The sequence below is a fragment of the Pongo abelii genome, chromosome 21 (assembly GCF_028885655.2).
Source record: "Pongo abelii isolate AG06213 chromosome 21, NHGRI_mPonAbe1-v2.0_pri, whole genome shotgun sequence".
Classification (NCBI taxonomy): domain Eukaryota; kingdom Metazoa; phylum Chordata; class Mammalia; order Primates; family Hominidae; genus Pongo; species Pongo abelii.
The window spans coordinates 57,846,184-57,861,033 of NC_072006.2; the positions used below are offsets into that span (position 1 = coordinate 57,846,184).

Sequence of the window (14,850 nt, forward strand, 5' to 3'; positions counted from 1 at the left end):
TACAAACATAAAAATATCCATCTACAGAATTTTTCATCTTACAAAAGATGAAACTGAAACTGTTGTGAGTGAACAAGAATTCTTATTTCTTTTCCCACCTCATCCCCAGCCCCTGGCAACCACCATTCCTCTTTCTGTTTCTATGAGTTTGACTACCTCTAGATATGTTATATAAGTATAACCATATAGTATATTTCTTTTTGTGACTGGCTTATTTTCACTTAGCATAATATTCTCAGGGTTCATCCATGTTGTAGAATGTGTCAGAATTTCTTCCATTTTTAGGGCTAATATTCCATTGCATGCACATATCACATTTGCTTATCCACTCATCATTTGGACACTTGGGTTGCTTCTGAGTTTTGGCTATTGTGAATAATGTTGCTATGAACATGGGTGTTCAAATATCCTTTCCATACATTATATTAAAAAAATTTTTTTTCTTAAAGTTGCAACTTTTTGGCCAGTCTAGGTGGCTCAAGCCTGTAATCTCAGCACCTTGAGAGGCTGAGGTGGGAGGATTGCTTGAGCCCAGGAATCTGAGACCAGCCTGGGCAACACAGGCTCTACAAAATAAAAAATAAACCTAGTCAGGCATGATGGAGGGTGCCTGTGTTTCCATCCACTCAGGAGGCTGAGGTAGGAGGATCACTTGAGCCTGGGAGGTTGAGGTTGCAGTGAGCCATGATGACGCCGCTGCACAAGTGTAGCGACAGAGTGAGACTCTGTCTCAAAAGGAAAAGAATAAGAAAATTGCAACTTTCTTTTTAGATACAGAGGGTATATGTGCAGTTTGTTGCATGGGAATATTGCATGATGGTGAGCTGTGGGGTATGGATCTCATCACCCAGGGAGTGAGCATAGTACCTGATAGGTAGTTTTTCAACCCATTTCCTCCTTCCTCCCTCCCGGGCCCCAGTAGTCCCTAGTGTCTGTTGTTCCCATGTTTACATCCATCTGTGCTCAGTGTTTAGCTCCCACTTATGAGTGAGAACATACGGTATTTAAATAGTTTTTTCTCAAAGTTGACTCCTCCTTTTCATGTTCCACGGTCTGGTTATATAACTAGGACTCTACTCAGAACATTCGGACAGATAAAGTAGTGGAGGTGGGCAAGGTGATCACCCCGGGGGAAAAATCACCTCAGAAAATAATGCATCTTTCTGTTGTTCTGATTCCCATTACAGGACGAATGCCTTAGTTTCCACTTTCCAGCCTGGATCCCCTCACACTGAACCCTTCTTCGTTGCACCATCCTGCTTCTGACATTGAACTCATTGAACTCCTCCTGACACCCTGGCTCCGAGAAGACTGCCAAAAAAAAAAAAAAAAAAAAAAAATCACCCCAGCCATTTCTCTTCATCCTCACTAACAATTTGGTAATGAAGTATTGATTTCCACTTCTCTGCTTATGGGCGATATTAGATTTTCATTGATAAACTGCAATGGGGCTGTCTCGTCTCCACAGTACCCTTTTCACTGTCACAAGAAAACAAAGTACCACCGAAGAAAAGTAATGACCAAGAGCATTTATGTACTTATTTTGTCAGTTTGTAACAGGAAAGTGGGGGGGAGTATAAGTCTTCATAGTTTAATATCCAAGTGGGTTGCACTAGATGTAGACACTTGGAGGCTTACTTTTCATGGTAATGTCCATTTCCTATTTATAACCCCTCTGGGAACGTTTGTCTAAAGGAAATGTTTCTGTTCAGTGTAACAATTACAGTTGCACCTGGATTGCCCAGTCCTGCCCCTGCACTAGGGGGCCATTAATCACTGCAAAGTAGAAGAATTATTAAGTTAAACCAGAGTTTGAGCCAAGAAAACCCCTGAACAATGTTCATCTTCTGTGAAACTTGTTCAAATAGTTAAGCTTAACCATGTTGCTGCCAAAGACTTTTCCTATGCAGTGGTAGGGCACCTTGATCATCATCATTACCTTGATTGGCTGAAAAAAAAATAGTTTTAAGCACACACCACTGTCGTATGAGAACTGCAAATTGGGAGAACTGGTGAAATGCAGAATCTGAGAGAACGCAAGAAGATGAGATCATTACAGGGTGGAAAGTTCTGCAGCAGCCTTTTCTGGTAATCCCTTTCTGCAGAACCTGATGTTTATGGGCTCTAAAACGCAGCTTAGCTTTAGAAGCAACAGAAAGCATGAAATAGGGTGTCCATTTTAAATGTGTTCCTGTAACTTTTTTCATTAAAACTTTGAGGGCCCAATTTTAATTTGTGGAATATTCCCGTTAATAATGAGATCTAATTAAGACATCCATTAAAAGCCCGTTAAAGTTAATTTAACGTAAAAATTCCAATAGAACTGTATTAGATTTTCTCCATTAAATTAACGTTATGGATTTTTAACGGATGTCTTAATTATACGTTATTATTAACGGGAATACTGTATTACACAGATTAAAATCAGGTCCTAAGTCAACTTGGAAAAGCTAAGAGCATGTTTTAATATTAAAAGTCTTGCATACCTAGTGCACAGTTTGGAGACGCAAGGATAGATCTGTTTACTCTAGTTGAACATTTTCTATACAATTGAAAGCAACCTATAATAGATAAATCCATCATTGCATTTAAACAATGAATTTCCTTATTCTCAAAAGACAAATACGTCTGGATTATGTGGTAAATTGCTACTCAGCTATGGTGAAATATTTATACTATTCTAGGCACAACACTAGGAACTAGATGATTCTGAAACAAAAGGAATATTTTCTGTTGTTGCTTTAATTACCAAGGTTATTTTTTTAAATCTCAACACTGACAAAATGAAACCAAATATCTCTTCCTCACCATTTCTCAAGGAGGCTGCCTGTTGGAATTGTTTTGGAAATTTTGACATGATCCCTAAATTCAACATTGGGATTAAAAAAAAAAAAAAAAAAAACTTCTTATTTACCTCCTAGGGAAAGTGTTGCCCTTATGCCACATATAATAGCAAATTGCTTTTTTTATGGCATGCATAACCTAGATGGGAAAAAATATGGCGCTTCGGGGAAGGAGGGAAAAAGTAAATGAAGTTCCAGGAATGTCATTCTGAAGTAATGAGGCATGGACAGAAAATATACCCCTCACATCATCGGATTGAGATGGCAGTTGAAATAGCTTCATTGAAGTGTCAGCACTCATCCATCAATCAATCACCCACAAGGAAAAATAGCAACAGTACAACGGGGCGGCTTTTATGGGATTTACTCATGGGCATAGGGAATAGTGGCTCAAATGTAGTTCTGACATGAAAAGCAAGGTGCTGATATTATTTTTTATGATGGGAGGATCATAAAGTGAATTGAGAACAGCGAGGTCTGTCTTTGCTTAACCTATTCAACCAGAAATGAATGGAGCTCCACTGGAAAGGAATGGTCTTCGGATGGGTTAAGACTGAAGGGTGGACGGGACTCTACTGAGCACCGTCCTTCAACAAGGAAATTCTATTAAAGGAAAATCAATGCATTAGCATTGGGGTTCTTGAAGCTGTTAAAAATTGTCTGCTCCAATCCAGGGTTATTAGGCCAAAGTTACATAATTCAGATCTCACTGCAACCATCCAAAAGCGGATTCTCAAGCCCTTGCTCCAATGGGGGGAGATCAATACAATTCCCAATTCCGTGGAAATTGTTTCCCTTCTAAGAAAGAAAAAATAAATCATCTGCTTCAACATACAATCGATATGGTTTTGTTAGCGCAATTTCTATGGTGGGTGGGGTGGGAGGTGAGAGACAAAAATATTGATAAATTTGGTAAGACCGGTGAATTGCCGCCTGGCAACCACGCATGTCACTGCAGAGGGATGGCTGCTAAGGTTCACCTTAGAAAACAAGATCTGGGCTGGCACTGGGGCATACATCCGCTCTTAGCATATTCCTAGAGGCCAGGCCTGTCTTCATTCGGCCAGCCCTCTGAGGCTTCTAGAAACTTCTTTCTGGAGGAAAAAAACTAAATAACATAAACTCAGGAGAATGTCTTTATCCACTTTCATACCACTGCTTTCTTTTCGCTGAATAAAACACAGTTCTGATAAGTGAGAACTTTAGAATTGGAAAGGAGGCTGACATGCAAATATAATGCAAATTACCCTCAAGTATCTCCATTCTTCCACCACCTCTTGGTACCAGTAAGAGCGAGAGTTTGCCTTTTCTTCCCCATCCCTCCTTCCAGCTAAGACCACCAACTAGCTGCAAATTGAGATGTCCATTTAAAAATTTATATGTCAATATTTAAATGTTACGTATTTGGCCTTATTTTGTAGTTCAGCAAATCCTCCAAATACACAGCATGTTACAAAGCACTGATGGCATAGGGCACAACAGGAAATGATATTTATTTAGCAAATTCATTTAACAGATATTATTGGGCACCTGTTATGTGCAACACTGTCCTAGGCACTGTGGGATAACAACAGCAAACACTTCAAACAACAGCCTGGCCTTCCTGTGTTTTACAACAGCTCCTAAAGATAGCTGATATCAAGATATTTGAGGGACACAGTTCATGTAGAATCAAAATATTAGTATTTCAGAATAAGGATTTTTTTTCTAAAAAGCATACAGAGAGGAAATAGCTTAAAAATAGGTCAAGACCTAAAAAGAGAATATAATCATGGAATAAATTGGATAACCCAGACAGTCCCCACAGAATTTCTTTCAGGTCACAGATTTGTTAAAACTCACCCCCAAAATGTGCCTGCTTGGTTGTTTGAATCTTGCATAATTAATGTCACGGGCGTAAGCCGCTGAACTTAGTTGAGATGCAGAAAACAAACAAATGCAATGACGTATCTGAGAAGCATTTATGTAACTCTGATTAAGTGGTGAGGAGGGGTGTGTGAAGACAGTGTGCATGCATGCGTGTGTGTATTCATATATACGTGTATACATATGAATTTCACTGTTATTTTCCAAGGTCAATGGACAGTGTGGCAGTAAGAGTCTATGATGTTCTGAAACTTTTCACAGTAAATCCAAAGATTACACACCTTACAAGGTGCTTGCATTCTGTTGCTTTTCCATCTGTCACTTCTCAGGTTATTTGACTGTGTTCAAACCTTCTTTTCTTTTTCATTGAGTTTCATTTTTTAAGCTTGTTAAATGCTTTTGTTTAAAAAACAAATGTCATTTTTCACATTATCCTCTCTTCTCTGCAACAAGGATAGTAAGATGTAGATGAATGCAAAAATAATAACAACAATAAGGAAATATATTAAAGCTTTAAAATATGCACATATGTAGTTCTAAAGAGCAATAACGGTAGTATCTATTTCGAACATGCATTAGGCAAAAAAGAAATCAAAACTGAAATTTTCGTGTATTTTTCCCCTTGTAAGATGTTCAAATGCTAATTTCATTTTCTCCTTTCCTCTATGTGGCACTTTCTCAAAATATCTATGAAATACTTTCAGACAAAGATTGAGCTGGAGAAAGAGATACAAATTTCCATCCCCCCAGACAGAGAGACATGTTTCCATTGTAAGAAGGCATTAAACATTTTGAAACTTGTGAATCATCTTTAGAATTTCTACTGGGGAATTTTACCTCTTCATCCAAAGTAAAAGCCACTTATCTCCTTTGGTTCCCAGTGACAGATTCAGAGGCATACGCAGATATACAATTTTCAGCCTCTAGTTAATCTTCTTCCAATGGTTACGAACAATGGGCTAACGGACGTGGGTGTTTCTCCAAAAATTATTCATGCACAAGGCAGCCCAAAGCTTCAGGAAAAACTAGAAATGTGTTATGGATTAGAATAGGACTGTTTTAAAATGCTAGTACCAGGTGGAACGCTATTTCTGCAACAGGGCTCTGTCCATTTCCTTTGGAACAATATATTCCAAGTAAAATGGCTCTTCCAAGGAATGACACCCTGACCTGACACACTTCGGCATACAAATGATTTTACCAATAGCCATGATTATTATTAAGGCCTTTTAAAATATAGGCTGTTTGAAAAAAGACAGATTAAATATTCACAGCCCCTTGTATCATGTTTATTTGCTTAAAACAGCTTTTAGAAGTACAAGTAATAACTTTTTGGTAAGAAACCCCAGGAGAAGTCAAAAAATTTGAACAAAGGCATTACAAAAAAAAAATCTAACCACTCCATTCAACTCTTTCAGAAAATAAATTTCAATGTGTTCAATGAATTGTCTTGAACCTGAAACCTACATTTGGATATCAGTCCCCTGCCAATAGCTAATATTAACAGAATTTGAACAATCATACAATTATGTCTCAAATGTGAAGACTTTGTACAGTAATATTTTCACTTTCTAAATGACCCATATAACATTCAGGAATTATAGATGTGTATGTATATTTTTTAAGTACAGAAAGTTCAACCGGTCTTCAGAGAAGTAAAAGTGATGCCTATTGTGCATTGAAGTAAATATTACAAACATTCCAGTTTCACAATACAATACTTGAGCTTTCGAACACATCAGACACTAGAATGTGTAATGCGAGTCAAAAAAGCTGACATACAAAACAATTCCCATTTGGCTCAGGGTTCCTAAATGTCACAATATCTTAGGTAAAATATACTTTCTGATTTCCTGATGATGTCCTTCTAATCCCTTCTGACTTTGATTCCTAACAGCCAGGCACTGTTGGCATGAATCATTAACTTCCAAACCCCTTTAAAATCAAGAAGCTAGGTGATCATACAGTCTTTTCAATGGCCAACCAGTTCTTGCTCTACAGAGCTTTTACACCTTTTTGGGAAGCCTGATATCAAACACATTTATGTTATATATTTGCTCCCTTGCATTAATTCTAGATTTTTTTTTTAATTTCTTTTAGAAAGGGCAGGGGGGACGTGGGTCAGAGTGAGTTTCAAGAATCACATTCATCCTTGCTCTAAAGGAAAGTGTTTACTTGCCAGCAAAGAAAGGCAAACACATTTTTATATTCAGAAAGCAGACCGGTCATTTTCAAAGAAAAATGACTGCAACCATACCTGTAGAATGTTTCTGTGCAAGCGCACTAATTTTCTATCACCTGCATGCTGTATATAATACATTTGCCTGTATACTAGGAAGAAAAACCAGGCTGTTTTCCCTGAGTACAGTGCAGCTTGGATGGCTGGGAGCGTAAGCCTTCCGTGCATTTTTATAGTGTACATATTTGTATATACTAACTATATCGCCATGTATGAACACAGATTTTGTTATATTTGCTTGTTTCTGTTTCCTACCAAACTGGCCCACAATGGGGATTCTTTTGTATAGAAAAAATATGCTTGTAATTTTTTCCTGGTCATTCTCTTTCAATAGCTTATGAAAGAATTAGATCTGAGTTTACAAAGAAACTATAAGAACCAAGTTTGTCTGTCTGCATGAGTCCCATCCAATTGCTGGATCTAGGGAGGAACCAATGTCCTAATTCAGAGTTTTCCTTTTAAAGGCATGCTTTACCCCCGTGGGAAAACTGCACACTCATCCATGTAGAATTATTCTCTTTGTATTTTATCTAATAGTGCCTGAAAATTTTTTTAATGTCTTCTTAGAGGAAGAATTCATAATTGTCAAAATTTGAAACATTAGCTTAATTTTGTTTTTATGACCTCGAGATTCTTCTCCTTATTTATTCGGTTGCTGTTGTAATGGGGCCCCAGGCCATTCCTGACATCGGCGTGTTCTTCTTCTGCATTAAGGATGTTTTTGAAATTACAGAGATTATTGAGCCAACAGGCTGTTTTAATCAAAACCATGTTTCACTTGTTTTTGATGATTATAAATTGTCCTTGCAATGAAAAAAAAAAAAGTTTCTGCTAGGAAGATTATACCACCCTGTGGCCAAACAGATTCATCACAGATAGGCATCTATGCCCATTTCTCTGGGATCTGGAAAATTCTTTCCTTGGCTGGCCCCAATTTCTTTTACTCCCCATTATCCTGAATATTAGCTTTCAATGCAGTCACTATTTGAAATTTCCAAAGGCTTTGCCGCATTGTCACTGCCCAAAGACAAACAACCAGCTGGAAATGATGGCTTTCCTGCTTGAAACGAAGGGGGCCAAGTGCGGTGGCTCACACCTGTAACCCCAGCACTTTGGGAGGCTGAGGCAGGCAGATCACTTGAGGTCAGGAGTTTCAGACCAACCTGGCCAACATGGCAAAACCTCGTCTCTATTAAAAATACAAAAAACATTAGCCGGGCATGGTGGCACATGCCTGTAGTCCCAGCTACTTGGGAGGCTGAGGCAACAGAATTGCTTGAGCCTGGGAGGCGAAGGTTGCAGTGAGCTGAGATGGTGCCACTGCACTCCAGCCTGGGCAACAGAGAGAGACTCTGTCTCAAAAAAAAAAAAAAAAAAAAAAGAATGGATTTTCAGAAAAAGTGCTCCCTTTTATGTCCCGTGGTGCCACCATCCTGTCCTCCTTCGTAATCATGAGCAATCTGATCTTGATCTCCCACAGAAATCAGGCAAAAAGAAACATTCACAGCATCCCTTTGCTGAATAAAAATGACTGTTTGGAGGCACTTAAGATGTATGCCTGTGTGTGATGCCGCAGCATTGAAATTATCTGTAGAAGGGGAATTTTTTTTTAAATACAATTTTATCACTAGAAATAAATTCTGATGGTGGAAACAAAGAAAACCCTTAAATTATATCACAAAAGCCATTATTTTTTGCATCCAAAGAGTTTTTTTTTTTTTAAGGAAAATCATTCTACTTTGAGAACCGTAATTAAAGCCCTAAATAACAGACACTATTTTTTGAGCTATTGTGAAAAAATAACAACACATTCGCCAAGGTTGTATGGAGCCCCTGATTTCCATCAAAAAGGTTTCTATAAGTATATTATTTACATTTTTATACCTGATAACTCTTTCCTTTGTGTTGAAAAAAAGGTCTCTTTTTTTTCCCCCACTCAGCAGTTATTGGAAATAGACTGTTCCCATCTGAAACCTTATCGTAATTTGCATCAGGAAACCCAACTGCTGACATTAAGGACTTGGGTGTGTTCAATTATGATTTTGCTGGAGGCTGTCCCTCATTTTAATGCTGCAGATATTGAACCACCTTCCTGAAACCCAGCTGATACGGAATAGCAGAGACATGCCTCTCAACACCATTAGCTTTGCAAATGGCTTCATTTCAGTCAACGTCGACTTCTGCTTTGGCCAATTGAAAAATGAAAATTAAAGGAGAGAAGAAAAAAAACACAGATGCACTTAAAACATGAAAAGAATTATTTATATGATAAAAATATATTTAGATTTTCAAAGCACAAGACTGAATAGAAGTGCTCTTTTTATGCTTTCTGGAGATGTTACTGTTAAATGTCTTTCTACATCAGGCTTAATAAATCTGTAATGACATTTGATGGATTGATTTCTGCCTATGTGTGTTTTTTAAAGATGGCAAGAGAGGAAAAAGGCAAGAGAGGGGGGATGAGGGCGGGAAAGAACAACACCGACCCCCGCGGAGGCTAAGCAAGGACATTATTGATAGGCCTCTCTGTGGTTGGGACCTGCTGATCCACTTCCAGAATCTCCCCTCAACTCCATCAGATTTACTTTTTTTTTTTTTTTTTTACAAATGCCAGCACCCCTTGTTTGGTTTCTGGGCTGCCTCTGACTGCTCTCATCTCTGGTCTGCCTATGCCTGAGTAATTTATGATGTAATCTCAACAGAAGCAGTGGGCGGCTGTCTCACAAATTCAAGGAAGCAAGGCAGAGAGCAGCCATGATTGAGACGGCCTGACCTTCTCCACCTCAAAGCGATGGCCCTGCTTACCACTCAGTTTCCCTGTGTACTCCCCTCCACTTCCTTTAACGTCCTGGGAGAATTGGACCATGTTCCATATACAAGCTGCCCAAGCAGACGCTGATGCCCCACCAAAAATGATTTGTTGTCTGTGCACAGCCAGCTCTCAGCTCCTGTGTTTTGTGGTTGCTTGAGCCCCGTACTCATTAAATTATGACGGCTACCGTATCACCTGTTAGCTCCACATCATTGCCATGGCTCCATGTCTGGGACATAAAATAGGAGCGGCCAGGCTAGAGAGAGCAAGTCAGGTAAGGAATGAGGGAGATAGCCATGGTGAAGTGTTGGGATAAGCACCTTGGACCCAATCAAAGAGTTCTTGGTCATCATTTACTTAGTGAACACTGACTGAGCACCTACTGTGTGGCAGGTCTGAGGATGACACAGATAAATGAAGGCAGTGATGGTTATGAGAACAGGATTGAGAGCCAAACTGTGTTAAGGTCCAGGTCCTGTCATGTCTTGTCTGTGTGATCTAAGGCAAGATCACAGAAAGAAAAGAACACAAAGCGGCCGGGCGCGGTGGCTCACTCCTGTAATCCCAGCACTTTGGGAGGCCAAGGCAGGTGGATCACCAGGTCAGGAGATCGAGACCATCCTGGCTAGCACAGCGAAACCCCATCTCTACTAAAAATACAAAAAATTAGCTGGGCGTGGTGGCAGGAACCTGTGGTCCCAGCTACTCAGGAGTCTGAGGCAAGAGAATGGCATGAACCCGGGAGGCGGAGCTTGCAGTGAGCCGAGATCACGCCACTGCACTCCAGCCTGGATGACAGAGCGAGACTCCATCTCAAAAGAACACAAAGCAAGGATGAGAATGGGGGCTGTGGAAGCTCAGAGGTGGCCCTCAGCCAACCTGAGAAGTCACAGAAGGATGAAGGCAAAACCTGTACCATCACTGGAGTAATTTCTCAAAGGAGTGTGGAAAAACCACCAGGACACGAGAGTGTGTGCCTTAATCACCCCCTTCTTCCAATCTAGTCCGTCAACAACTCCTGTGGTTTCTAACTTCAAAATACATGAATCTGTTTACTTTAGGTCTTTCCTAGACATCTGGGATGGCCGCCCAACTAATCTCCCATCTGTCATCCTAAGCCCGCTAAACCCAAATCCATGCTCCACATAGTAGCTGAAGTGATGCTTTAATAAAGTGAATCAAATCATGTCATTTTGCTCCTCAAGACCCAGGGTCAGCACACTTTTTGAAGGCTCAGATAGTAAATATATTCATCTTTGTAGAACATCTAGTCTCTGACCCAGCAACTCAACTCTGCCATTGTTGTGCAAAAGCAGCTATGAGCAATAATAAGTAAATGAGTGTAGCTATGTTCCAATAAAACTTTACTCCATAAAAACAAGTAGCAGGCCAAATTTGGCCCACAGACCATAGTTTGCCAACCCTGGCTCAAGGTCCTTCAACACCCAGGTTTCCAATTGTCTTAGATTGATTTCTCATGGAAACAGGCCCTGAGATGAGGATGCGAGGTCAGGACAAGTAGTTCATATAGGAGGTGAATCCAGGAAACACTAAGAGAGGAATGGGGAGGGAAACAGGAAAGGAAGAATGCCCAAAAAGAGGCCTTAAGAACAATTATCACCATGGGCAATGGAGTCCAATTCCACTGGGGAGCTCTGGAAGACAGTGTGCAGCATGCCCCAGTAATCCTGCCTGAGGGGTGAGGGAGCTGGGGTGTTTATACACCACCTCTGCTCAGTTATTAGTCAAAGGCTGCTGCAGGGTAGGGTAGGGGGACATCAATTCCCTAGCACTTCCATCTGCCCAAAGGTTGAAAGAAATAGTCTTCAGTGGCCAGAGAACACCTTAAGGCACAGAGTTCCAGCTGCTTGAAACTGGAGGTAGAAGATGAACGACATGCAAAGAAATAGTCTATGCCAAGGAATGTGGGCAGAGCTTCTGCAGCACACTGTCTCACTTAGAGAGAAATCCAAACTCCTCCCCAGGCAGTATTTTTTTTTTTTTTTTTTTTTTTTTTGGAAACAGAATCTCGCTCTCTCGCACAGGCTGGAGTGCAGTGGTGCGATCTCGGCTCGCTGCAATCTCTGCCTCCCAGGTTCAAGCAGTTCTCCTGTCTCAGCCTCCCGAGTAGCTAGGATTGCAGGTGCCCACCACCACGCCCGGCTAATTTTTGTATTTTTAGTAGAGACGAGATTTCACCATGTTGGCCAGGCTGGTCTCAAACTCCTGACCTCAGGTGATCCACCTGCCTCGTCCTCCCAACTTACTGTGATTACAGGCGTGAGCCACCACACCCGGCCCCCCAGGCAGTATTGAACCTTCCTGGTTTGTCCCCTGCCTGCTTTCCTGACCTCATCTCTCCTTTAGACACGCAGCTCTAGCCATGCTGCCCTGCAACGAACTAAACCACGCAACACCATTCCCTCTGGTGACAGTGTGAGCCACCTAGCCAGGCTTCTTCCTATTTCCCATGTCTCTGCCTTGGGATCTCCTTTTCTGAAAGGTACTATCTTAGCCCTCATCTACAGTGCCCTGTTACTATACCCCTCAGCCCCGATCATGAGCTTTGCTGTCATTTATGTGTGATCAATTTTCTTCACAGGCCACCATGTGAAAACAGAAAACAATGTCTGTTTTGTTCATGTATTCCTATAAGAAGCATAATGCCTTACATACAATACGTATCCAACAAATACTCGTTAAATAAATGAACGCTGTTCTTCTGAAGACCTGGGAGGTCTCCAGGCACAGTCTCTAAAATTCTCCCTCCCTTCCACTGCCTAACCACTGCCTGAATCTACCAGGAGTCACCGCTTTCATCCTCCCGCTAGTGCAGGGAAGCATTTCTCAAGGATTTTATACAATCACAGAACATGCTATTGAAATATCTCAACTTTCTGGGTAGCCAGGGGCCTCAGTGAGCTCCAACTAGGTTACAGAACGTGGTCTCAGGAAGCCACAAGGAAAGGAGGACCCCAGGAGCATGAGACTCTGCACCCAGTGCCAGGTCCCCACTGAGAGCCAAAGAACATGTGTGTTTGCCCTAAAACCAGTGGACTCAAGGCAGTCTCTTAAAAAGTTCAAGCACAGGCCGAGCGCAGTGGTTCATGCCTGTAATCCCAACACTTTAAGAGGCTGAGGCGGGCAGATCACCTGAGGTCAGGAGTTCGAAACCAGCCTGGCCAACATGGCGAAATCCCGTCTCTACTAAAATACAAAAATTAGCCGGGTGTGGTGGTGGGCACCTGTAATCCTAGCTACTCAGGAGGCTGAGGCGGGAGAATTGCTTGAACCCGGGAGGAGGAGGTTGCAGTGAGCTGAGACTGGGCCACTGCACTCCAGCATGAGCAACAGAGCAAGACTCTGTCTAAACAAAAAAAAAGGGGGGGGTGGGGGGGCGAGCGCAGTGGCTCACGCCTGTAATCGCAGCACTTTGGGAGGCCAAGGCAGGCAGATCACGAGGTCAGGAAATCAAGACCATCCTGGCTTCTCTACTAAAAATACAAAAAATACAAAAAATTAGCCGGGCGTGGTGGCATGTGCCTTTAGTTCCAGCTACTCGGGAGGCTGAGGCAGGAGAATGGGGAGAACCCGGGAGGCAGAGGTTGCAGCGAGCTGAGATCATGCCACTGGACTCCAGCCTGGGTGACAGAGTGAGACTCCATCTAAAAAAAAAAAAAAAATATCCCAGCACAGAAGCCTGGGAGTCCTGTGGAAGCCAAGACTTGGCTCCTGAGTAAGAGGGTTTAGGGTGGGTGAACAAAGGGCTCTTCAAAGAAGTCCCCAATGTATCCAATCACTTTTGTGTCTTTTACATCGCAAATCAGAATCTGTTTTCAACAAATTGAGCACTTTAAAAACACTACAATCTTGCTGAGTTTTTTACTAAGTGCACATATTACCTTTTCATAATTAAAGAGCAAAGATTTTAGATAAAGTAGTAAACATATTTATGATAAGGGAATGTCCCTATTAGGTATGAAAATATACTTATCTATAATAATTTTAAAATTCTGGGCGGGCACAAGGGTGAACTGACATCTCAATGTAAAACAAAATAATGTCCCTGAATATGTTAAGCGCTTAAGTAAGAATTTAGCATAGTCCAAAAGTAAATTTTAGATTTGTGGAGAAATGATGCATTCATATCTAATAAAAATGATAAATGAGGTGATAGATATGATAATTACTCTGATTTGATGATTACACAGTTATATGTCTATCAAAATATTGTACTGTATCCCATAAATACGTACAATTTTTTTTTTTTTTTGAGACGGAGTCTTGCTCTGTCGCCCAGGCTGGAATGCAGTGGCATGACCTCGGCTCACTGCAAGCTCTGCCTCCCGGGTTCACGTCATTCTCCTGCCTCAGCCTCCCAATTAGCTGGGACTACAGGCGCCCACCACCACGCCCAGCTAAGTTTTTTTGTATTTTTAGTAGAGATGGGGTTTCACCTTGTTAGCCAAGATGGTCTCGATCTCCTGACCTCGTGATCCATCCGCCTCGGCCTCCCAAAGTGCTGGGATTACAGGCGTGAGCCACCGCGACCAGCCAATACGTACAATTATGTGTCAATTAAAAACAATAAAAGGGGCCAGGCGTGGTGGCTCATGCCTGTAATCCCAGCACTCTGGGAGGCCGAGGTGGGTGGATCACGAGGTCAGGAGATGGACACCATCCTGGCTAACACGGTGAAACCCCTCTCTACTAAAAACAAAAAAAAAAAATTAGCTGGGCATGGTGGCGGGTACCTGTAGTCCCAGCTGCTCAGGAGGCTGAGGCAGGAGAATGGCATGAACCCAGGAGGCAGAGCTTGCAGTGAGCCGAGATCATGCCACTGCACTCCAGCCTGGGAGACAGAGCGAGACTCCATCTCAAAAAAATTAATTAATTAATAATAATAATAATAATAATAATAATTTAAAAAGGCTGGGTGCAGTGGCTGACGCCTGGAATCCCAGCACTTCAGGAGGCCGACGTGGGGGGAATACTTGAGGTCAAGAGTTCGAGACCATCCTGGCCAACGTGGCAACCCCAACTCTACTAAAAATACAAAGATTTGCTGGGTGTGGTCACGCCAGCCTATA

At 41.6% G+C, this 14,850-nt stretch overlaps 1 protein-coding gene across 2 annotated transcripts in view; it reads left to right on the forward strand.

The window, feature by feature from the left end:
- TSHZ2 (teashirt zinc finger homeobox 2) overlaps positions 1-8,332 on the forward strand; it is a 519,460-nt gene extending 511,128 nt beyond the window's left edge. For both annotated transcript variants that reach the window (XM_054541873.2, XM_024238960.3), the window contains exon 3: positions 1,188-8,332. Coding sequence is in view for 1 of the 2 variants with exons in the window: in XM_024238960.3 (XP_024094728.1) it covers positions 1,188-1,189 (2 nt within the window). In the remaining variant the exon portion in view is untranslated. The remainder of the gene's footprint in view (positions 1-1,187) is intronic.
- Positions 8,333-14,850: the final 6,518 nt, after the last annotated feature.